This window comes from Salmo salar, chromosome ssa07 (genome assembly GCF_905237065.1).
Source record: "Salmo salar chromosome ssa07, Ssal_v3.1, whole genome shotgun sequence".
In the NCBI taxonomy this organism is placed as follows: Eukaryota; Metazoa; Chordata; class Actinopteri; order Salmoniformes; family Salmonidae; genus Salmo; species Salmo salar.
Genome location: NC_059448.1, coordinates 66,294,355 through 66,320,658, shown reverse-complemented (window position 1 = coordinate 66,320,658; position 26,304 = coordinate 66,294,355). Strand labels below are relative to the sequence as shown.

Below are 26,304 nucleotides of genomic sequence, written 5' to 3'. Positions count from 1 at the left end.
CACGGGACCTGCCAAATCCTACTACCCCTTTAACACACACACACACACACACACACACACACACACACACACACACACACACACACACACACACACACACACACACACACACACCACCATCTGGAGTGTTTCACAAACATTTTGATGTGTTGAACCAGAAGGCTGTTATGAATATTTTCTATGTGATTTAAGATTGAAGAACAATGAATGGACCCAGATTAATTTGCATAGAGGACCTATAAAACAAGGAGAGGAATCAAGACTACATTTGGATCCAGGAGAAAGCACAATGATCTTAAATGTTTTTCCACAGTTTCTCCTGAGCTGAGAGGGTGATGTCACCATGTGACAATGGAGAGAAGGGAACTCTTCAGCTGTTCTGGGCCCGTCTTCATAAAGAGTCACAGTGTAGGAGTACTGATCTAGGATAAATGTTGCCTTTTAGATCATAATGAATATGATTATATAGACAGTGGGACCTGATCCAAGATCAAGAGTCCTATCCTGAGATGTTTTATGAAAACAGGCCCTGGTCTCAACTCCAGGGTGTTCAAATTCAATTGCTTCAGAGTAAATACACTTCTTTATATAGATATATATATCACAAAAAACCCATTGTCTGGACCAAAACTCTCCAAACTCAACAGTTCTTGGTGCAATCCATAACAATCTTTAGAGTTATTTCCTGTGTATGTATATGCCTCCTACAGAGGATGCCTCCAGGACAGGGGTTGGTTGGCTTGGTTCAAATGACGAGCAGACCTTGATGATGCCCTGCTCTGCGGACTGCAGGAGACAAGGGTTACCACAGCTCAGCTTGTGGAGAAAATTCTCTGTACTCATGACAATGAATACTTGGCGCCCTCTGCTGGAATTTAGCTGTCTGTTTGCCCCTGCATGCATGCGATTCAATATGATCAATACATTTTTCTAAACGACAAATAAACACAGTGCATGCACAGTTTTAATTCAACAATTCAAATATAGCTAGTATTTTACCTGTCTTATTGCCTCTTTGCTGTTTTAAAAGTTTAAAAACTGTTTTTTCAGTCTTGCTGAAAAGGATGTTGGAGCGTCGTTGTTATGGCAACGTTTTCAAGGCATTCAACAGAACAGAGAGGCTGAGATTTACTGAAGCATTTTGTTGTTTAGCTAGCTAGCTACCAATAACATTTACAAATAGCTCTACTTCCCAGACCTAACTTTTATGGCATAATGCTGGATCATTATTTTGACAAAGTTGAAGTCACAGGTGAATAAAGGGACTGTTACAGGTAAGAATAACATAGTGTAGCTGTAAGAGTTAACGTTAGCTACCTATAGCTATGTCTTATTTCCCTAGCTGGCTAACACGAGTCTGGTCAGTTGTAACTAGTAGTTAGCAGTTTTGAGTAGAAAGCGAATTTATCGGTTCTGTTTGGCTAAAATGATTCATTCGTATCATCTAAATCCAATGCTCTCTAGCTAGTAACGGTTTATTACAGATAGAACAGTGATCATTGACATTGCACCTTGCAAATGAACACAGACAGTGGTGCGCTTCTAGAAAAAATGAGTTAGGAGTGGAAAAGGTTCATTTGGAGCCCTGAACACAGGCCCAGTCTCCAGTTGAAACGGGTTCAATAGTCTTTCTATCAGTATTTATTGTATACTTCTTAGGCCTAACAATTCGGGAAAAATCTGTTGATTTCACGTTGAATTCACGTTAGTTGACACTCAACCAAATGTGAATCAAAACTAGACATTGAACTGACGCCTGTGCTCAGTGGGAAGTAAGTCTGAAGAGGATAGGGACTTTACTTACTGTAAGTTACTGGGCCAGCAGCCATGGTTTAGAGGGGTCCAGTCACTGGGCCAGCAGCCATGGTTTAGAGGGGTCCAGCCACTGGGCCAGCAGCCATGGTTTAGAGGGATCCAGCCACTGGGCCAGCAGTCATGGTTTAGAGGGGTCCAGTCACTGGGCCAGCAGCCATGGTTTAGAGGGGTCCAGCCACTGGGCCAGCAGTCATGGTTTAGAGGGGTCCAGTCACTGGGCCAGCAGCCATGGTTTAGAGGGGTCCAGCCACTGGGCCAGCAGCCATGGTTTAGAGGGGTCCAGCCACTGGGCCAGCAGCCATGGTTTAGAGGGGTCCAGCCACTGGGCCAGCAGCCATGGTTTAGAGGGGTCCAGCCACTGGGCCAGCAGCCATGGTTTAGAGGGCAAGGGTCCAGCCACTGGGCCAGCAGCCATGGTTTAGAGGGGTCCAGTCACTGGGCCAGCAGCCATGGTTTAGAGGGGTCCAGCCACTGGGCCAGCAGCCATGGTTTAGAGGGGTCCAGCCACTGGGCCAGCAGCCATGGTTTAGAGAGGTCCAGCCACTGGGCCAGCAGCCATGGTTTAGAGGGGTCCAGCCACTGGGCCAGCAGCCATGGTTTAGAGGGATCCAGCCACTGGGCCAGCAGCCATGGTTTAGAGGGGTCCAGCCACTGGGCCAGCAGCCATGGTTTAGAGGGGTCCAGCCACTGGGCCAGCAGCCATGGTTAAGAGGGATCCAGCCACTGGGCCAGCAGCCATGGTTTAGAGGGATCCAGCCACTGGGCCAGCAGCCATGGTTTAGAGGGGTCCAGCAAAGCAGCTGGGTTTAGTATTTTCTGTAGGTTCCAGAACACTGAGCTGTGTCCCAAATGGCAGCCTATTCCCTATAGTGGACTGCGTTTGACCAGGGCCCATGTGTCCCATATGGGGCCTGATCAAATGTACTACACTATAGAGAATAGGGTGCCATTTGGGACACATCCTAGGTCAAAGACTGGAGCTGGAGGCTATGAGGGTTGCAGCAGTCTGTCTTTCATCAGTGTAATGTAGAGTGGATAGAATACACAAGGCTAAGATTTTGTATATTCCTGTAAATACTTTGCAAAGCCAGTAAATGTAAAATGTAAATGACTAGTAGTTACGGAATTGTCTAGTGCTCTTCTTCTTTAGAAGATCATGAAAATGCTGACTAATCCTGTCTGTCTGCTGTCTGTCTGCTGTCTCTGTCTGTCTGTCTGCTGTCTCTGGCTGTCTGTCTGCTGTCTCTGGCTGTCTATCTGCTGTTTCTGGCTGTCTGTCTGCTGTCTCCTGTCTGCTGCCTGCTGTCTCTGCCTGTCTGCTATCTCTGGCCGTCTGTCTGCTGTCTCTGGCTGTCTGTCTGCTGTCTCTGGCTGTCTGTCTCCCTGTCTGCTGCCTGCTGTCTCTGTCTGTCTGTCTGCTATCTCTGGCTGTCTGTCTGCTGTCTCTGGCTGTCTGTCTGCTGTCTCTGGCTGTCTGTCTGCTGTCTCTGGCTGTCTGTCTGCTGTCTGCTGCCTGCTGTCTCTGTCTGTCTGCTGTCTCTGTCTGTCTGCTGTCTCTGGCTGTCTGCTGCCTGCTGTCTCTGTCTGTTGCTGTCTTTGTTTGTCTGCTGTCTCTGTCTGTCTGCTGTCTCTTCTGTCTGTCGGCTGTCTCTGTGTGCGGCTGTCTCTGTCTGTCTGCTGTCTGTCTGTCTGCTGTCTCTGTCTGTCTGCTTCCTGCTGTCTCTGTCTGTCTGCTGTCTCTGGCTGTCTGTCTGCTGTCTCTGTCTGTCTGCTGCCTGCTGTCTCTGTCTGTCTGTCTGCTGTCTCTGTCTGTCTGTCTGTCTGTCGTTCGTCTGTCTGTCTGTCTGTCTGTCTGTCTGTCTGTCTGTCTGTCTGTCTGTCTGTCTGTCTGCTGTCTCTGTCTGCTGTCTCTATCTGCGTGTCTGTCTGTGTGCGTGTCTGTCTGTGTGCGTGTGTGTCTGCGTGTCTGTCTGCGTGTCTGTCTGCGTGTGTGTCTGCGTGTGTGTGACAGGGCCACTATGAGCCAAGCTGGGGAGCAGACCAACCCTCCCAGTGGAGGAGGAGGAGGAGGAGGTGAGGAGGAGACTACTCCTCTATTAGCCCTGGCTCCTGATGCTGACCTACAGGAGGAGAGCCTGGCCCTGGGCCCCACTCACGTCTCTGCCAGCCCAGCCTTCCAGTGCTTAGACCAGGTAACACATACTCTTTTCACGCTACTGAGACAAGCCGAGCCGAGCTGACCCCTACTGGGCTGACCTAGTTATTCATCCACCATAGTTGCTAGAACTCTGTCACCATGACCAGTTGAAACCAGAGGTCTCTTCACAGTCCCCAGGTCCAGAACAGAGGCTGGGAAACACACAATATTAAATAGAGCCATGACTACATGGAACTCTCTGCCACACCAGGTAACTCACACTTTACGTCATGACGCGGACTGTGAAGAAACACAAAGATATTTTGATGCATTTTGCATTGTAATATGCATTATATTATGTATTGTATTGTAATTTGTATTGTATTATGTATTGTAATATGTATTGTATTGTAATATGCATTGTATTATAATATGTATTGTATTGTGTATTGTAATATGTAATGTATTATGTATTGTATTGTAATATGTATTGTATTATTTATTGTATTGTAATATGTATTGTAGTATGTATTGTATTATACATTGTATTATATATTGTATTATGCATTGTATTATCTATTGTATTTTGTATTGTATATTGTATTTTGTATTGCATTGTATTATATATTGAATTTTGCATTGTATTATATTATGTATTGTATTTTGTATTGTATTGTATTTTGCATTGTATTTTGTATTGTATTATGTATTTGTCAAACGGTGGGTGTAGCTGGTGCATGGAAGTCAGGCGCAGGAGAGCAGAGATGAGGATGGACAAAGCACTTTACTGAGGCAATTATTAGAACAGAACGCAACCGCGTCACAAAACAAATGCCCAAAGAACAAGTGAGGCAGCACAAAGTACAACAACCAAGTACAAAGTACCGGCTGCCACAAAGCACGGTACAAAACAAGACCCGGAGCAAACCAGCCGGAAGCTGCAAACTTTGACAATAAACAATACCCCACACAGACATGGAGGGAACAGAGGGCTAAATACACATAGTAATTATGAGGAGATGTGAACCAGGTGTGCAGGAAAACAAGACAAAACAAATGGAAAATGAAAGGTGGAGCGGCGATGGCTAGAAGACCGGTGACGTCGACCGCCGAACGCCGCCCGAACAAGGAGAGGGACCGACTTCGGCGGAAGTCGTGACAGTACCACACCCTTGACGCGCGGCTCCAGCAGCGCTCCGACACCGGCCTCGGGGACGACCCAGAGGGCGAGGCGCAGTGCGATCCGGATGGAGACGGTGGAACTCCCGCAGCATTGAAGGGTCCAATACGTCCTCCACCGGGACCCAGCATCTCTCCTCTGGACCATACCCCTCCCAGTCCACGAGGTACTGAAGGCCCTCGCCCGACACCTCGAATCCAGTATGGAGCGAACGGAGTACGCCGGGACCCCCTCGATGTCCAGAGGGGCGAAGGAACCTCCCGCACCTCAGACTCCTGGAGTGGGCCTGCCACCACCGGCCTGAGGAGAGACACATGGAACGAGGGGTTAAAACGGTAATCGGGGAAAGCTGTAACCTGTAACTCACCTCGTTCAGTCTCCTCAGGACTTTAAATGGCCCCACAAACCACGGTCCCAGCTTCCGGCAGGGGCAGGCGGAGGGGGCAGGTTTCGGTCGAGAGCCAGATCCGGTCCGCCTCACTGCGGTGACGGTCTGCGCTGGCTTTCTGGCGCAGCACGGCCCGCTGGAGGTGAACATGGGCGGTGTCCCATGTCTCCTCCGCGCGCCTGAACCAGTCGTCCACTGCAGGAGCCTCAGTCTGACTCTAACCGGCTGATACCTCAGTACGCACTGGAAGGGGGAGAGGTTAGTGGAGGAGTGGCGAAACGAGTTCTGAGCCATCTCGGCCCAGGGCACGAAGGCCGCCCGCCGCCCACCCCCCTGGCCGGTCCTGGCAATAAGGCCGCAGAAACCTACCCATATCCTGGTTCACTCTCTCCACCTGCCCATTACTCTCGGGGTGCAAACCCAAGGTAAGGCTGATCGAGACCCCCAGACGTTCATGAACGCCCTCCAGAACCTCGAGTGAACTGGGAACCCGATCAGACACTATATCCTCAGGCACCCCGTAGTGCCGAAGACGTGCGTAAACAAGGCCTCTGCAGTCTGTAGGGCCGTAGGGAGACCGGGCAGAGGAAGGAGACGGCAGGACTTAGAGAAACGATCCACAACAACCAGGATCGTAGTGTTTCCCTGTGATGGGGGGAGATCGGTAAGGAAATTGATCGACAGGTGCGACCATGGCCGTTGTGGAACGGGTAAGGGGTGTAGCTTACCTCTGGGCAGGTGCCTCGGAGCCTTACACTGAGCGCACACCAAGCAGGAGGAAACATAAACCCTCACGTCCTTAGCCAAGTGGGCCACCAGTACTTCCCACTCAGACAGCGCACCGTCCGACCAATGCCTGATGACCAGAGGAAGGGGACGTGTGGGCCCAATAGATCAGCTGGTCACGGACAGCAGACGGAACGTACAGACGCCCAGCGGGACACTGGAGGGGAGCGGGCTCTGCACGTAACGCCTGCTCAATGTCCGCGTCCAGCTCTCACACTACCAGCGCCACCAGGCAGGAGGCCGGGAGTATGGGAGTGGGATCTATGGGCCACTCCTCTGTGTCATATAGCCGGGACAGTGCGTCTTCCTTCACATTCTGGGAGCCTGGTCTGTAAGAAAGGGTGAAAACAAAACGGGTGAAAAACATGGCCCACCTTGCCTGATGAGGATTCAGTCTCCTTGCTGCCTGGATGTACTCCAGATTGCGGTGGTCAGTCCAGATGAGAAAAAGGGTGTTTAGCCCCCTCAAGCCAATGTCTCCACGCCTTCAAAGCCTTGACGACAGCCAACAGCTCCCGGTCCCCCACCCTAGAAACCGCTGCACCTCCTTTACCGTGGTGGGAGTCGGCCAATCACGCACGGCTGAAATTCGGGTCACTCTCCATCTCCAACCCGAGGTGGACATGCGGTACCCTAGGAAGGAGACGGGCTGCTGGAAGAATAGGCATTTCTTATCCTTGACGTACAGGTCATGCTCCAGCAGTCGACCAAGCACCCTGCGCACCAGGGACACATGCTGGGCGTGCAGCGGAGTATATCAGAATGTCATCAATATACACCACTACACCCTGCCCGTGCAGGTCCCTGAAAATCTTGTCTACAAAGGCTTGGAAGACTGATGGAGCATTCATCAACCCGTACAGCATGACAAGGTACTCATAATGCCCTGAAGTAGTACTGAACGCCGTCTTCCACTCGTCTACATCCCGGATACGCACCAGGTTGTAAGCACTCCTGAGATCTAGTTTGGTGAAGAAGCGCGCCCCGTGCATTGACTCAATCGCTGTGGCTATGAGAGGTAGCGGGTAACTGTACTTCACAGTGATCTGGTTTAGGGATCGATAGTCAATACACGGGCGCAGACCTCCCTCCTTCTTCTTCACAAAAAAATATTCTCGAGGAGGCGAAGTGAAGTAGAGGACCGAATGTACCCTGACGCAGGGATTCGGAAACATATGTTTCCATAGCCGCCGTCTCCGCCAGTGACAGGGGATACACGTGAATCCTGGGAAGTGCGGCATCTACCAGGAGATTGTGTGCACAATCCCCCGTCGATGGGGTGGTAATTGAGTCGCCTTCTTTTGGAGAAGGCGAGAGCCAAATCGGCATATTCGTGGGAATGCGACGGTGGAGATCTGGTCTGGACTTTCCACCGTAGTAGCACCAACGGAAACCCCTAAACACCTCACCAAGCACTCTCGCGACCACCCCGTGAGAGCCCTCCGTTGCCATGAAACAGTGGGGTCATGACAGGCTAACCAGGGTAGGCCTAACACCACGGGAAACGCAGGAGAGTCAATGAAGAAGAGACTGATTCTCTCCTTGTGACTCCCCCTGCGTCACCATGCCCAGGCGAGACAACTGCGCCAGCTGCGCAAGCTGCAGCGATAGTGGTCGATCAGTGCCCTGTCGTTCCATCCCGCTCCGGCGGCCAGGGTCCGTAAGTCCAGAGCCGAACTCCTGGGCGCTCCTCGTCCCCCTGCCGCAGGTGGAAGAGACGTTCACCCGCCGCTCTACCCTCGGGCAGGTGGTCGAAGACTGCCCGGAAACGATGGGTGAACTCCTCGAAGTGGTCCAGCCCCGCATCTCCATCCACCTACACGGCGTTTGCCCAGTCCAGGGGCTTTCCGGAGAGGCATGAGACGAGGGCGGACACACCCTCTCACGGCCCGAAAGAGCCGGGTGGACGGTCGCCAGGTATAACTCCAATTGCAGCAGGAAACCCTGGCAGCGGGCAGCACATCATACTGCCTGGGGAGGGCGAGACGAATCCCACTGGAACCAGGTGCAGGGGGCGAGTAGTGGAGGCCCCTGTTGTGCTGGTGGATGTGCTGGAGGGACTCCTGTCTCTCCCAACGGTCCATTGTTTGGATGACGCGGTCCAGAGCGGCGCCGAGATGGTGGAGCATCGCTGCGTGTTCCTGGACGCGCTCCTCTACCCCTATAACAGGGGCACCTGCTCCTGCTGACTTCATAGGACGGGTGGGATATTCTGTCAAACGGTGGGTGTAGCTGGTGCATGGAAGTCGGGCGCAGAAGAGCAGAGATGAGTGGACAAAGCACTTTATTGAGGCATTATTAGAACAGAACGCAACCGCGTCCACAAAAACAAATGCCCAAAGAACAAGTGAGGCAGCACAAAGTACAACAACCAAGTACAAAGTACGGCTGCCACAAAGCACGGGTACAAAACAAGACCCGGCGCAAACCAGCCGGAAGCGTGCAAACTTTGACAATAAACAATACCCCACACAGACATGGAGGGAACAGAGGGCTAAATACACATAGTAATTATGAGGAGATGTAAACCAGGTGTGCAGGAAAACAAGACAAAACAAATGGAAAATGAAAGGTGGAGCAGCGATGGCTAGAAGACCGGTGACGTCGACCGCCGAACGCCGCCCGAACAAGGAGAGGACCGACTTGGCGGAAGTCGTGACAGTACCACACCCTTGACGCGGCTCCAGCAGTGCGCCGACACCGGCCTCGGGGGGACGACCCAGAGGGCGAGGCGCAGTGCGATTCGGATGGAGACGGTGGAACTCCCGCAGCATTGAAGGGTCCAATACGTCCTCCACCGGGACCCAGCATCTCTCCTCTGGACCGTACCCTCCCAGTCCACGGTACTGAAGGCCCCTCGCCCGACACCTCGAATCCAATATGGAGCGAACGGAGTGCGCCGGGACCCCCTCGATGTCCAGAGGGGGGCGAAGGAACCTCCTGCACCTCAGACTCCTGGAGTGGGCCTGCCACCACCGGCCTGAGGAGAGACACATGGAACGAGGGGTTAACACGGTAATCGGGGGGAAGCTGTAACCTGTAACTCACCTCGTTCAGTCTCCTCAGGACTTTAAACGGCCCCACAAACCACGGTCCCAGCTTCCGGCAGGGCAGGCGGAGGGGCAGGTTTCGGGTCGAGAGCCAGATCCGGTCCGCCTCACTGCGGTGACGGTCTGCGCTGGCTTTCTGGTGGCACGGCCCGCTGGAGGTGAACATGGGCGGTGTCCCATGTCTCCTCCGCGCCTGAACCAGTCGTCCACTGCAGGAGCCTCAGTTCGACTCTGATGGAAAGGCGCCAGAACCGGCTGATACCCCAGTACACACTGGAAGGGGGAGAGGTTAGTGGAGGAGTGGCGAAACGAGTTCTGAGCCATCTCGGCCCAGGGGCACGAAGGCCGCCCACCCCTGGCTGGTCCTGGCAATAAGGCCGCAGAAACCTACCCATATCCTGGTTCACTCTCTCCACCTGCCTATTACTCTGGGGTGCAAACCCGGTAAGGCTGATCGAGACCCCAGACGTTCCATGAATGCCCTCCCAGAACCTCGAAGTGAACTGGGAACCCCGATCAGACACTATATCCTCAGGCACCCCGTAGTGCCGGAAGACGTGCGTAAACAAGGCCTCTGCAGTCTGTAGGGCCGTAGGGAGACCGGGCAGAGGAAGGAGACGGCAGGACTTAGAGAAACGATCCACAACAACCAGGATCGTAGTGTTTCCCTGTGATGGGGGAGATCGGTAAGGAAATTGATCGACAGGTGCGACCATGGCCGTTGTGGAACGGGTACGGGGTGTAGCTACCTCTGGGCAGGTGCCTCGGAGCCTTACACTGAGCGCACACCAAGCAGGAGGAAGCATAAACCCTCACGTCCTTAGCCAAAGTGGGCCACCAGTACTTCCCACTCAGACAGCGCACCGTCCGACCGATGCCTGGATGACCAGAGGAGGGGGACGTGTGGGTCCAGTAGATCAGCTGGTCACGGACAGCAGACGGAACGTACAGAGCCCAGCGGGACACTGGAGGAGCGGGCTCTGCACGTAACGCCTGCTCAATGTCCGCGTCCAGCTCCCCACACTACCAGCGCCACCAGGCAGGAGGCCGGGAGTATGGGAGTGGGATCTATGGGCCACTCCTCTGTGTCATATAGCCGGGACAGTGCGTCTTCCTTCACATTCTGGGAGCCTGGTTTGTAAGAAAAGGGTGAAAACGAAACGGGTGAAAACATGGCCCACCTTGCCTGATGAGGATTCAGTCTCCTTGCTGCCTGGATGTACTCCAGATTGCGTGGTCAGTCCAGATGAGAAAAGGGTGTTTAGCCTCCCCTCAAGCCAATGTCTCCACGCCTTCAAAGCCTTGACGACAGCCAACAGCTCCCGGTCCCCCACCCTAGAAACCGCTGCACCTCCTTTACCGTGGTGGGGAGTCGGCCACATCAGCACGGGCTGAAATTCGGTCACTCTCCATCTCCACCCCGAGGTGGAAATGCGGTACCCCTAGGAAGGAGACGGGCTGCTGGAAGAATAGGCATTTCTTATCCTTGACGTACAGGTCATGCTCCAGCAGTCGACCAAGCACCCTGCGCACCAGGGACACATGCTCAGCGCGTGCAGCGGAGTATATCAGAATGTCATCAATATACACCACTACACCCCTGCCCGTGCAGGTCCCTGAAAATCTTGTCTACAAAGGCTTGGAAGACTGATGGAGCATTCATCAACCCGTACAGCATGACAAGGTACTCATAATGCCCTGAAGTAGTACTGAGCCGTCTTCCACTCATCTACATCCCGGATACGCACCAGGTTGTAAGCACTCCTGAGATCTAGTTTGGTGAAGAAGCGCGCCCGTGCATTGACTCAATCGCTGTGGCTATGAGAGGTAGTGGGTAACTGTACTTCACAGTGATCTGGTTTAGGGATCGATAGTCAATACACGGGCGCAGACCTCCCTCCTTCTTCTTCACAAAAAATAATCTCGAGGAGGCGAGTGAAGTAGAGGGACCGAATGTACCCCTGACGCAGGGATTCGAAACATATGTTTCCATAGCCGCCGTCTCCGCCAGTGACAGGGATACACGTGACTCCTGGGAAGTGCGGCATCTACCAGGAGATTTATTGCACAAATCCCCGTCGATGGGGTGGTAATTGAGTCGCCTTCTTTTGGAGAAGGCGAGAGCCAAATCGGCATATTCATGGGAATGCGCACGGTGGAGATCTGGTCTGGACTTTCCACCGTAGTAGCACCAACGGAAACCCTAAACACCTCACCAAGCACTCTCGCGACCACCCCGTGAGAGCCCTCCGTTCGCCATGAAACAGTGGGGTCATGACAGGCTAACCAGGGTAGGCCTAACACCACGGGAAACGCAGGAGAGTCAATGAAGAAGAGACTGATTTCTCTCCTTGTGACCCCCCTGCGTCACCATGCCCAGGCGAGACAACTGCAAGCTGCAGCGATAGTGGTCGATCAGGGCCCTGTCGTTCCATCCCGCTCGGCGGCCAGGGTCCGAAAGTCCAGAGCGAACTCCTGGGCGCTCCCTCGTCCCCCGCCGCAGGTGGAAGAGACGTTCACCCGCCGCTCTACCCTCGGGCAGGTGGTCGGAAGACTGCCCGGAAATGATGGGTGAACTCCTCGAAGTGGTCCAGCCCCGCATCTCCATCCACCTACACGGCGTTTGCCCAGTCCATGGCTTTCCCGGAGAGGCATGAGACGAAGGCGGACACACCCTCTCACGGCCCGAAGGAGCCGGGTGGACGGTCGCAGGTATAACTCCAATTGCAGCAGGAAACCCTGGCAGCGGGCAGCACATCATACTGCCTGGGGAGGGCGAGACGAAATCCCACTGAAACCGGGTGCAGGGGGGCGAGTAGTGGAGGCCCCTGTTGTGCTGGTGGATGTGCTGGAGGGACTCCCTGTCTCTCCCAACGGTCCATTGTTTGGATGACGCGGTCCAGGGCGCACCGAGATGGTGGAGCATCGCTGCGTGTTCCTGGACGCGCCCTCTACCTATAACAGGGGCACCTGCTCCTGCTGACTTCATAGGACGGTGGGATATTCTGTCAAACGGTGGGTGTAGCTGGTGCATGGAAGTCAGGCGCAGGAGAGCAGAGATGAGTGGACAAAGCACTTTACTGAGGCAATTAGTTAGAACAGAACGCAATCCGGTCACAAAAACAAATGCCCAAAGAACAAGTGAGGCAGCACAAAGTACAACAACCAAGTACAAAGTACCGGCTGCCACAAAGCACGGGTACAAAACAAGACCCGGAGCAAACCAGCCGGAAGCGTGCAAACTTTGACAATAAACAATACCCCACACAGACATGGAGGGAACAGAGGGCTAAATACACATAGTAATTATGAGGAGATGTGAACCAGGTGTGCAGGAAAACAAGACAAAACAAATGGAAAATGAAAGGTGGAGCAGCGATGGCTAGAAGACCGGTGACGTCGACCGCTGAACTGCTGCCCGAACAAGGAGAGGGACTGACTTCGGCAGAAGTCATGAAAGGTGGAGCAGCGATGGCTAGAAGACTGGTGACGTCGACCGCCAAACGCCCGCCCGAACAAGGAGAGGGACTTACTTCGGCGGAAATCGTGACAGTATTGTATTTTGTATTGTATTATGTATTGTATAATGTATTATGTATGTGATAGGTGGTTGGGATACCACTGTGATACAGTTTGTGGTTGTCTCGGCTGGCTATCTCCAGGTAAATGCACTAGCTGTGGGTTTCTCTGGATGGGGAGTGTCTGCGCTGATTGGCTAAATTGTAATGTAAATGTTGTGCTATGTATATTTATGTATATTGTGGCTTTTATTTGTTGTGTTGTTTCCTGTTTGGACCCCAGGAAGAGTAAGCCGTTGCCTCGCAATAACTAATTGGGGATCCTAATAAATAGTAAATACTAAAAAAAACATTAGCCAATCCTGAACCCTTATGAAGGGAAATGAATAAAACATCAGCCAATCCTGAACCCTTCTGTAGGGAAAATGTATAAAACATCAGCCAATTCTGAAGACTTATGAAGGAAAAATGAATAAAACATCAGCCAATCCTGAACCCTTATGAAGAACAAATGTATAAAACATCAGCCAATCCTGAACCCTTATGAAGGGGAAAATGAATAAAACATCAGCCAATCCTGAACCCTTATGAAGAAAAAATGTATAAAACATCAGCCAATCCTGAACCCTTTTGAAGGAAAATGAATAAAACATCAGCCAATCCTGAACCCTTATGAAGGAAAAATGAATAAAAACATCAGCCAATCCTGAACCCTTTTGAAGGAAAAAATGAATAAAACATCAGCCAATCCCGAACCTTATGAAGGAAAAATGAATAAAACATCAGCCAATCCTGAACCCTTATGAAGGAAAATGTATAAAACATCAGCCAATCCTGAACCTTTATGAGGAAAAATTAATAGAAATGCCAGTACACTGGTGTATACTCCAATGTAAGCTGTGTGAGTATGCAAGAGTGTGTGGCTATTTCTATTGCTGTGCACTACAGCACCCAGACAATTGTTTGATTTACATACACTACCTTTAAACACAATATTATAAGCTAACAAATAGAGTCCTGCTGATGGTTGACAGATATAGGCTAGGTCAGTGCTATTTGCCTGCTGATGGTTGGCAGATATAGACTAGGTCAGGGCTATTTGCCTGCTGATGGTTGACAGATATAGGGAGGTCAGGGCTATTTGCCTGCTGATGGTTGACAGATATAGGCTAGGCCAGGCTATTTGCCTGCTGATGGTTGGCAGATATAGGCTAGGTCAGGGCTATTTGCCTGCTGATGGTTGGCAGATATAGGCTAGGTCAGGGCTATTTGCCTGCTGATGGTTGGCAGATATAGGCTAGGTCAGGGCTATTTGCCTGCTGGTGGTTCTGGACAGATATAGACTAGGTCAGGGCTATTTGCCTGCTGGTGGTTTGACAGATATAGGCTAGGTCAGGGCTATTTGCCTGCTGATGGTTGACAGATATAGGCTAGGTCAGGGCTATTTGCCTGCTGATGGTTGGCAGATATAGGCTAGGTCAGGGCTATTTGCCTGCTGATGGTTGGCAGATGAGGCTAGGTCAGGGCTATGCTTGCCTGCTGATGGTGTGGCAGATATAGGCTAGGTCAGGCCATTTTGCCTGCTGATGGTTGACAGCTATAGGCTAGGTCAGGGCTATTTGCCTGCTGTGTTTCAGGATATGGATAACAAAACATTCAGTACTCAGTGCAAATCTGTAAAAAGTTTATTCATGTTTTTATATAAAAAGTAAATACTTTTTGAATAGGACAATAGAAGGTGAATAAAAACTTCTAGTGTACATACAGTTCTATACGTCAAGCTACATAATCAATTATTCTATTCAAATAGACCTACACTTTAAACCTTTTCATACAAATCGAAATACTCCATGTTTTAGTTTTAAACTTCTCTGTGGTCAACTTCTCAACCCCAATACAATGCTTTTTATTCGAATACAATACTTTTTGGGGTACTCATCTTAGGGTATCACTGTGTACTGCATGAAAAATACAGTCCATATATTAGTTATATAAAAGCTATCATACTTTCAAAAATAAATACTGTACATTTCCTCCTTGAACTTGCGGCCTTTAGTTTCCATGCTGCTTAGCCTGTCTAGATGAGGATGCAATGTGATGACATAAAGCTAGGTGGCAGTATTATACAGAAAACGCTTTGGACGTACAGATGTCTGGAAACAGTTGCAGTGCCTGCAGTCAACCACTGTAATTATTCTGCAGAAAGCAAACCTATCTGACTCCATTTTGTTGCTGTTATTAGTTCAGTAGCACATGGTCCATAGTATGTTGTTTGACCGATAGCCAGACATTTACTATGACTGTGATATCATACATTTGTCTTCGGTGGAGACTTTTCCAACCTTTTTGAAGGTTTTATTAACGTAAACTCAGGTGTCTCAGACTGTCTATGAACCATGTGGTTAAACTTGACAGTGGGAGGCAGAAAGGTCAAAGGAGCAGAAAGTTAAGAAGAAAAAGTATTTTGATCTTTCCGGTCGTTTCCGTTCTCATGCCGCTTTCCTTTACGGAGTGTAGTTCTTTGGCCGTATCATCATTCTGACCGTCTTGAAGGCCTGCCTGTAGTTGGTGGGGTATGCTTCACTGGACATGTTGTGCCATGTTCCCCAGAAGATGCCGTTCCTCACGCCCTTGTATCTCTTGTGGTAGTATTTCCCATTGAGATTAGCTGACATGCGAGCGCGAACCACCACCCAGAGCTGTAGTAGCTGCCGCAGTTCCCTGACGGGTACATGTCGTTGTCCCTATCTGGCGTGGTGAAGAACTTCTGGTCGTGGTTGAAGTGCGTGTTCATATGCAGCGCGTTGCGGCGTGCCACTGTACCCGCTGATGGATAAGCGATACCTCAGGAACTCGTTGCTACGAGAACTGGTCGAACTTGGCATACTCCCGCACCCCTTGGAAGTCTTCCAGTTCGATGCGCAGCACCATGTCCTTGGCCTTGGTCAGGAGGTGGATGCGGTCGTTGCTTAACCAGAACTCTCCCCGGGGGTCACCAAAGCCCCTCTAGAAGAGAGAGAGAGGTCAAGGGCAGGGGGAGAGAGAAAAAAAGGTAAAGGTCTGTGTCAGAGGAGTCAAATCTGTCTCTAATGGCACCCTATTCCTACATAGTGCCTGGTCAAAGGTAGTGCACTATATAGGGAAGAGGGTGCCATTTGGGACACAACCCCTGTTTTCCCTGATTCTCACTGGCCAGCAGGCCATTGCATGGAATGTTATTGACCACGGTCTGTCAAAGAGTTTTGTCAAATGGGTTTATTAACCTTGTACTCAGCCCAGGAGCGGTTGAAGCTGACGGTGCCATTGAGGCGCGCTGCACCAGGGTCCAGCCGCCGAACGACTCACCATGTCGCAGTAGACCTCGGAACGTGCCGTTCCTGGGGTCTGGCGTGACCCGGTAGATGCCGTTCCTCCTCTCCTTTAGCATGTTGTAGTCAGAACAGTCCTTGGGAGGCGATGATGACTGTTGGGAGAGAGAGACAGAGAGAGACAGGGCAGGGGGAGGGAGAGAGAGGCAACGGTCAGTGTCAGAGGGGTAAAGAAAACACTGTTTCCCTCAAAGCACAAGACTCTCACAACCCAGCAGGCCATTGCATGGAATGTTGCTGACTTTCAGCCCCAGAGCTGACCGAGCGAGTTGAGCCACGGCCGTCAGAGTGTTTTCATATAAGGGGAGGACAGACTTGTCAAAACGTGGGAAAGTGTAAAATGGGATTAACCAAGGCTGCTGGAGAGCCTGCCAGTCCCCACTCTGTGTTTGTGATGATAATGCATCCTGACACCCACTTTTGGAGCGTAGAGCCCCTGAGTTTTGGAAAGTGACGCCAGTCAGCTGCTCAGGATAGGAGCCTAGGAAGCATGAGAGAGGAGTTGAGTTAGCAGAGCACAGAAGAGGACAGAGCGGAGCGCAGAAGAGGACAGAGCGGAGCGCAGAAGAGGATAGAGCGGAGCGCAGAAGAGGACAGAGCGGAGCACAGAAGAGGACAGAGCGGAGCGCAGAAGAGGACAGAGCGGAGCACAGAAGAGGACAGAACAGAGCCAGAAGAGGGCAGAGCAGAGTACAGAAGAGCAGGCTGTTTGTGCGTGTGTGTGTGTGTGTGTGTGTGTGTGTGTGTGTGTGTGTGTACGCGTGTATGTGAGTGTGTGTGTGTCTCTGTATCTCCCCCCTGTGGGCAGTACTCCTATCAAAGTCTGCCCATATGTGATAGTAATAGTGGTTCTCAGAATCTGGGGGCCAGGCTGTGACTGACCCAAATATAACAGTCCGTCAGACAGATGGACAGACAGCCATGCAGACTGATAAAGGGGATTGACAGCAACAGAAGAGCAGCTGTATTATCAAGGAAGTATGCAGAGACATAAAACCCTCATCTGGAAGTAACATCCTCCCAATGAAAAGCTTGTGCATTCTCACATTACAGGCAAACAGTTCCTTTAATTCCTACAGAAAAGGCTTGGGACATTAAAGGAAGCTTAAAAGTGTTTATAAATGAATAGAGAACATGATTCAGTTAAATGATCCAAAGGTAGACTCCCTCGATGTATGTCCGCAAACACCTTCAAATCCAATCAGAGATAGAAAGCACACTGTTTAGTTTAACTGTGAATTGGGGCTTAATGATCCGTTACAGAGCTGAGATGTGGAGATGTCTGACTGCTGACGTTCTGTTGTCGTTGAGCCGACAGTAGAGTTTCCCATATCAAGATAGAAACATGGCCAGTAGAAAGAAGGCTGTGTCAACAACAGAACACACAAGCACTACTGCACTTTGATACTGGATGCTCCCGACTCTGGAAACACTTTATATTGCCTGTTTCTCCATAATCTTTACATGAATCACTTTTTGACATTATCTTGTCAAGCTATCCAGAGTAATTTGCAGAGCTCTTATACAAAAACATGACATATTAATCTAAGACAAGTACTTCTACATAGTGTTCTGATCTCACCATGACCAACTGTCGGAAGGCAACACATTGCATCATCCAGTTGGCAAGTGTAATAAAGGAGTTATTACACTGAAATGATCGCACGTTAACACTGTCCCAATGTTCACACTGAAATGACCGCACGTTAACACTGTCCCAATGTTCACACTGAAATGACCGCACGTTAACACTGTCCCAATGTTCACCACTGAAATGACCGCACGTTAACACTGTCCCAATGTTCACACTGAAATGACCGCACGTTAACACTGTCCCAATGTTTACACTGAAATGACCGCACGTTAACACTGTCCCAATGTTCACACTGAAATGACCGCACATTAACACTGTCCCAATGTTCATACTGAAATGACCGCACGTTAACACTGTCCCAATGTTCACACTGAAATGACCGCACGTTAACACTGTCCCAATGTTCACACTGAAATGACCGCACGTTAACACTGTCCCAATGTTCACACTGAAATGACCGCACGTTAACACTGTCCCAATGTTTACACTGAAATGACCGCACGTTAACACTGTCCCAATGTTCACACTGAAATGACCGCACATTAACACTGTCCCAATGTTCATACTGAAATGACCGCACGTTAACACTGTCCCAATGTTCACACTGAAATGACCGCACATTAACACTGTCCCAATGTTCATACTGAAATGACTGCACATTAACACTGTCCCAATGTTCATACTGAAATGACCGCACGTTAACACTGTCCCAAATACACTGGCTGGAGAAATCACACTGCTGTCGGGGAGTCGATCCATTTCAAAAGGACCTCACATGTGTTTTTCAGATAATAGCCAATGGAGGAGATGGTTGTGACATGCTTTAGGAATGGTTCCAAATCCATTTGGATGGATGGAAATATGTTTTATGATTACTACTGAAATATGTCCCCTGGAGTTACCTCTAGATGGAAATGGAACTTTCCATTGATCATTGGACATGGGGTTTTCAGTTCAGATCTCCAGAATGAAGTACCTTACAGTGGTCTACAGTATTGAAACTGACAGGAAAATTATTAGTTTCAAATTGGTTCCTATTAAGCCCATATGAAAATATGCATATCTCTTTCCATCGGAAGGACCACTGAAAAATATCAGAATATCTCACACTCAAAATATCAGACTATCCCAATGAGTTTTGAAAGATAAAGTGTGAGGAAATAATGTAATTCCCTTGTACAGTAGCAGTGTTAGTTTAGGACCATGCATAAATAAAGGGTGATGATCTGGAGTTAAACCTGCGATTCTCCTTTTGATACGGCAGAGTACTCACGCTCAGTACAGAGGGCTGGCATACTGTACAATACTGCATGCAGTGCATGAAAGCCTGGTTTTATAATAAGTCTGTCTGACTGAAGCTTAGAGGAGAACAATAGGTTAGCAATAACAAGAGACTAGAGGAGCTTCTATAAGAGAACAGAGGGGCTATTTTCAATAACACTTACACTGAGGGGAGTTCTGCAGTTTACAGAATAATGATAGTTTAGTAATAACAGAGGGTTTTGTAAACCAGTTAAAGGTTATACAGAATTTTACTGTCAAATACTCAATAACCTGTTTGGTTAATTAAATAAAGAGAATAAGTAAATAGACGTACACTGAGGAGAGGGCTGGACGGCACACTGGTGGTTACAGTTGTTGCTGAGCTTGTTGATCACTCCAGTGATGTTCTCCACCTTGCTGTCCACGATGGCCTCCACGTTCCTCATGTTGATGAGGCTTAGTTCCTCTAGACGGCCCTGCAGAGCCGTGATCTGGCCCCGTGCGTTACGCAGGCTGCCGGACATCTTGTTCATCTTCACCTGCATCTCAAACACAGAACCGCCGGTTGAGCCAGTGCCTTTGCCTTTGCCAGAACCGGTGCTAGTGCCAATGCCATCCCCATCAGGTCCTGTGTTGGTTCCCCGTCTCCTCGTTCCTCCTTACTGGTGCTAGACTGTATTTCCAGAAACCCTGGTCCCATCCCCGTACCGGGACCCCCTGCTGCCTCCCCGCTGTCCCTCTGCAGGCTCTGGTCAGCCTGCTGCCGGCACTCCAGACAGTCCCTCTTCAGCCGGTTCACCGTCTCCTTCAGGCTCTGCAGCTCCTTCATGGTCTTCTCCAGCATCCTGAACTGCTTGGGCAGCTGGATGGTCAGTGGAGGCAGGGTGATCTGGTAGGGGCAGTCGTCCTCTTCTCCACACTGGCCAGAAGGCTTCATCCTCACAGGGCAGCCCCCTGAAACCCCTCCTGTAGCAGGCTTATCCTGGACCTTATCCCATCTCTGGTCTCCGTCTCCTGGGTCTGCTGCGGAGCTCCATGGGACTGCCAGCAGAAGAGTGGTGAAGGCCACAACACACAGCACGACCAACCTCATGGTGTGTGTTTGACTGAGTGTGTGTGTGTGTGTGTGTGAGTGAGTGTGTGTTTCTCAGCTACGCAGTCAGAGAGAGTGAGAGCAGCGTGAGAGAGCAGCCTGCAGGAGAGTGAGCGCAGGAGACTGCCTCCTGCCTGAGATAGTTGTGTCATTAATATCAGGGGAGAGAGAGAGAGAGGGAGGGGTGGGTGGGAGGGGCTGTGTTGTGTAATTCCACCACTCCATACCAGCAGCAAAGTCAACCATTTAAAGAGAGAGTAGGAAGGCAGAGTTCTGACTGAGCTGCAGTCCTTTTAAAAGTCAGCCCATTTCCCTGAACAAACAAGTGAGTCAGTACAAAGGAATTAAGATACTCTCCTGTAGGTTTTCCCCATCTTGTTGTTTTGCTGTTTTGTGTTCTTGCATATTTAGCCTGAACTAGGACACTAAGCCCTTTATGAAGTGGTAGAAGTGGTCGGTTTGAGGGCCTTAGAGGGATGATACTGTCACGCCTGACCATAGAGAGCCGTCAGGGTTCTCTATGGTGTTTTTAGGTCAGGGCGTGACAAGGGGGTTATCTAGTATTTTGTATTTCTATGTTTGTTGGTGAGTATGGTTCCCAATTAGAGGCAGCTGTTTATCGTTGTCTCTAATTGGGGATCATACTTAAGTTGTCATTTGTTCCCACCTACTTTGTGGGATATTGTTTTGTGCATGTGCATGTTGCACCACTGATGTCACGTTTCCTTCTTGGTTTATTGTTTTTTTGGAAGTTTCACTGCAAATAAAGATGTGGAACTCTCATCACGCTGCGCCTTGGTCCGTCCATTATCACCACCGTGACAGAATATCCCACCATTCAAGGACCAAGCAGCGTGCTCGGGAGGATAAAGTGAGTTGGACCTGGGAGGAAATCCGGGGAGGATGCGAGTCCCTTCCTTGGAGAGAATCGCAGAAAGATCAGGAAGGACAGTGACGACGCCGGGACCACGGCCACACGGTCGCTCAGTTGGGGACTACGGTCCCGTGGTGGCTCAGTTGGTAGAGCATAGTGTTTGCAACGCCAGGGTTGTGGGTTCGATTCCCACGGGGGACCGTTACGGAGAAAAAAATGTATGAAATGTATGCACTGCTAAATGACTAAAATGTAAATGTACATTTCTTTGGGGGGGCACATGGGGTGGTCGACTGAGCAGCGGGGAGTGCCAGAGCCTGTTTGGGAGTCGGAGGAGGAATTCAAGGAAAGAGAAAGAGGTGGTAGCGAGGAGTATGCTGCAGCGCAGGCGTGCTGAAGAGCGTGACACCAGTCTGGTGCCATCTGCGCCGGCTCCACGCACCAGGCCTCCAGTGAGCATTCGCAGCCCAGTACGTCCTGTGCGGTTCCTCGCACTCGCCCTGAAGAGCGGGTCATCAGTCCAGTGCTGTCTTTGCCAGCTCCCCGCACTCGTCCTGAAGAGCCAGAGACTGCCAGGGAGGTGATGGAAAAGTTGGGAGAGAGGTGTTGTCCAGGTGTGTTCTGCACAACATTCGACCTGAAGAGCCTGTCAGCAGTCTGGTGAGTCCTGTGCCGGCTCCCCGCACTCGCCCTGAAATACGTGTCATCAGTCCGGTGCCACCTGTGCCGGCTCCATGCATCAGGCCTCCAGTGCGCCTCCCCAGTCCGGTGCGTCCTGTGCCGGCTCCCGCACTCACCCTGAAGAGCGTGTCATCAGTCCGGTGCCACCTGTGCCGGCTCCACGCACCAGGCCTCCAGTGACGGTTCACAGTCCGGAGCCTCCAGTGACGGTTCACAGTCCGGAGCCTCCAGTGACGGTCATCGGCCCGGAGCTTCCAGTGACGGTCCACGGCCCGGAGCTTCTGCGCCCGGTGCCATGGCAGGAGCCTTCCTCTGTGCCGGTGCCCAGTCCAGGCCCGGCGTCCAGTCCCGCTCCATGGCAGGAGCCTTCCTCTGCGCCGGTGCCCAGTCCCGTTCCAAGGCCGGAGCCTGCCGGTGCCCAGTCCAGGCACGGCGTCCAACCAGTTCCATGGCCGGAGCCCTCCTCTGCACCGGTGCCCAGTCCAGGCACGGCATCCAGTACCGCTCCAAGGCCGGAGCCTTCCTCTGCGCCGGTGCCCAGTCCAGGCACGGCGTCCAACCCAGCTCCATGGCCGGAGCCCTCCTCTGTGCCGATGCCCAGTCCAGGCACGGCATTCAGCCCAGGCGCCATGGCCGGATCCGGGGTCTGATCCGCACCGGAGCTGCCACCGACACTAGTCACCCCCCTACCCTCCCCATTTGGTTTCAGGTTTTGCGGCCGGAGTCCACACCTTTGGGGGTACTGTCACGCCCTGACCATAGAGAGCCCTTGGTTCTCTATGTTGTTGTAGGTCAGGGCGTGACTAGGGAGTGTTCTAGTCGATTTATTTCTATGTTTGGGATTGAGTATGGTTCCCAATTAGAGGCAGCTGATGATCGTTGTCTCTAATTGGGGATCATACTTAAGGTGTCCCTGTTCCACCTGCTTTTGTGGGATATTGTTTTGTGTGAGTGCATTCAGCACCACGTAGTTCACGTTCGTTGTATGTTTATTGTTTTTGTTTAAGTCTTCACTGCAAATAAAGATGTGGAACTCAACACACGCTGCGCCTTGGTCCGTCCGTTATCACGACCGTGGCAGATACTAGATCACCTGAACAGAGAGAAAGGCTATGGTCCTGCAGTGCACTTGTTTTATCTCCAAGCTCCAATCTCAGTGTTACTGTGGATCAACGGCAATGTTTCTCTTTCCTTCTTAACTCTGGTCTCGTTGCCATGCCAGTTTTAGATTCAATGTATGAATATGACATCACCACAACTCTAATGTCTGAGAAAGGCTCGTTTGTATACAGAGCATCTTCTCTCTGCCACGACGAGTTGTTCGCTTTCCTACTGACAGATTCAGTTTGTGGTGGGTTGTGGGATTCCTGTAAAGTGGGCTATAGCTTTTCACAAGCCGGAAGTCATTCACGCTATATTATTCCACAGTAGGGTGTTTCATTCAGGATTATTCATATTGAAAGTGATGCAATATTTGCAATTCAAACCCTCTATTGAAACTCACGTTATACACCTTAGTTTTTGGGTCAAAGGTGAGATGACAGTAGAGCCGTGAAAGATAAACATAACAGCTCAAATCCTGTAGCAGGCTGAAACTGGCAGTGTCACAGGGCTCTGTGTGGTGGCGGTCATGGGTCAACGTCAGCCATCTGGTGATCAGGAAGTATTGTCCCTCTGAGCCAGACGGGCTACACATTAACGAGTCCTCCTCACCTGCAGGAAAAGCACTTGACTTTACGAATAAAGTGACTTATTGTTATTTCTACGATATCTATGGAATAGTCTACTGACTCATCCTTATGAATATTGTAACTGTCTGGAACTCTAAATAGCTGATAGGGTAACTGTTTTGTTGAGAATTGAAACTTTTCAACTATCCATTCCTCTAAGTGGCTCCCAGCCACTGAACAAGAAACTGTCTTTAATTTTTACAGAGGAATTGAAAACCATAGACCTTAAAATTGACCTATTCCATGTTGGTTGAGCAGAACGGACAGAGTTACAGTATCAACCAGGCCTGGTTCTCATCTCTAACAGACAGAACTGTCAGGGTTACAGTACCAATCAGGCCTGGATCTCATCTCTAACAGACAGAACTGTCAGGGTTACAGTACCAATCAGGCCTGGATCTCATCTCTAACAGACAGAACTGTCAGGGTTACAGTACCAACCAGGCCTGGTTCTCATCTCTAACAGACAGAACGGACAGAGTTACAGTACCAACCAGGCCTGGTTCTCATCTCTAACAGACAGAACTGGCAGAGTTACAGTACCAACCAGGCCTGGATCTCATCTCTAACAGACAGAACTGTCAGGGTTACAGTACCAACCAGGCCTGGTTCTCATCTCTAACAGACAGAACGGACAGAGTTACAGTACCAATCTATACCTGTAGTCCTATGTGTGTCTATACCTGTAGTCCTATGTGTGTCTCTATACCTGTAGTCCTATGTGTCTCTATACCTGTAGTCCTATGTGTCTCTATACCTGTAGTCCTATGTGTGTCTCTATACCTGTAGTCCTATGTGTGTCTCTATACCTGTAGTCCTATGTGTCTCTATACCTGTAGTCCTGTGTGTCTCTATACCTGTAGTCCTATGTGTCTGTCTATACCTGTAGTCCTATGTGTGTCTCTATACCTGTAGTCCTATGTGTCTGTCTATACCTGTAGTCCTATGTGTGTCTCTATACCTGTAGTCCTATGTGTCTCTATACCTGTAATCCTATGTGTCTCTATACCTGTAGTCCTATGTGTGTCTCTATACCTGTAGTCCTATGTGTCTGTCTATACCTGTAGTCCTATGTGTGTCTATACCTGTAATCCTATGTGTGTCTCTATACCTGTAGTCCTATGTGTGTCTCTATACCTGTAGTCCTATGTGTCTCTATACCTGTAGTCCTATGTGTCTCTATACCTGTAGTCCTGTGTGTCTCTATACCTGTAGTCCTGTGTGTCTCTATACCTGTAATCCTATGTGTGTCTCTATACCTGTAATCCTATGTGTGTCTCTATACCTGTAGTCCTATGTGTCTCTATACCTGTAGTCCTATGTGTCTCTATACCTGTAGTCCTGTGTGTCTCTATACCTGTAGTCCTGTGTGTCTCTATACCTGTAATCCTATGTGTCTCTATACCTGTAGTCCTATGTGTCTCTATACCTGTAGTCCTATGTGTGTCTCTATACCTGTAGTCCTATGTGTCTCTATACCTGTAGTCCTATGTGTGTCTCTATACCTGTAGTCCTATGTGTCTCTATACCTGTAGTCCTATGTGTGTCTCTATACCTGTAGTCCCATGTGTCTCTATACCTGTAGTCCTGTGTGTGTCTCTATACCTGTAGTCCTATGTGTGTCTATACCTGTAATCCTATGTGTCTCTATACCTGTAGTCCTGTGTGTGTCTCTATACCTGTAGTCCTATGTGTGTCTCTATACCTGTAATCCTATGTGTCTATATACCTGTAGTCCTATGTGTGTCTATACCTGTAGTCCTATGTGTGTCTCTATACCTGTAGTCCTGTGTGTCTCTATACCTGTAGTCCTATGTGTGTCTCTATACCTGTAGTCCTGTGTGTCTCTATACCTGTAGTCCTATGTGTCTCTATACCTGTAGTCCTATGTGTCTCTATACCTGTAGTCCTATGTGTCTCTATACCTGTAGTCCTATGTGTGTCTCTATACCTGTAGTCCTATGTGTCTCTCTATACCTGTAGTCCTATGTGTGTCTATACCTGTAGTCCTATGTGTCTCTATACCTGTAGTCCTATGTGTCTCTATACCTGTAGTCCTATGTGTGTCTCTATACCTGTAGTCCTATGTGTCTCTCTATACCTGTAGTCCTATGTGTCTCTATACCTGTAGTCCTATGTGTGTCTCTATACCTGTAGTCCTGTGTGTCTCTATACCTGTAATCCTATATGTGTCTCTATACCTGTAGTCCTATGTGTCTCTATACCTGTAGTCCTATGTGTGTCTCTATACCTGTAGTCCTATGTGTGTCTCTATAGCTGTAGTCCTATGTGTGTCTCTATACCTGTAGTCCTATGTGTGTCTCTATACCTGTAGTCCTATGTGTCTCTATACCTGTAGTCCTGTGTGTGTCTCTATACCTGTAGTCCTGTGTGTGTCTCTATACCTGTAATCCTATGTGTCTCTATACCTGTAGTCCTATGTGTGTCTATACCTGTAGTCCTGTGTGTGTCTCTATACCTGTAGTCCTGTGTGTGTCTCTATACCTGTAATCCTATGTGTGTCTCTATACCTGTAGTCCTATGTGTGTCTATACCTGTAGTCCTATGTGTCTCTATACCTGTAGTCCTATGTGTGTCTATACCTGTAGTCCTATGTGTGTCTCTATACCTGTAGTCCTATGTGTGTCTCTATACCTGTAGTCCTATGTGTCTCTATACCTGTAGTCCTATGTGTCTCTATACCTGTAATCCTATGTGTCTCTATACCTGTAGTCCTGTGTGTGTCTCTATACCTGTAATCCTATGTGTCTCTATACCTGTAGTCCTATGTGTGTCTCTATACCTGTAGTCCTATGTGTCTCTATAC

General features: G+C 49.8%; 1 protein-coding gene and 1 pseudogene across 1 annotated transcript in view; one reads left to right on the top strand and one right to left on the bottom strand.

Moving 5' to 3' along the window:
* The first annotated feature begins 1,108 nt into the window (after positions 1-1,108).
* The window catches only part of LOC106577472 (coiled-coil domain-containing protein 146), an 83,198-nt gene continuing 58,002 nt past the window's right edge, over positions 1,109-26,304 (top strand). The window contains 2 exon segments of the mRNA XM_045722537.1: positions 1,109-1,274; positions 3,827-4,007. Of these exon segments, the coding sequence (XP_045578493.1) occupies positions 3,834-4,007 (174 nt within the window). The 5' untranslated portion in view covers positions 1,109-1,274; positions 3,827-3,833.
* On the bottom strand, positions 15,364-20,339 carry LOC123743818 (fibroleukin-like; annotated as a pseudogene).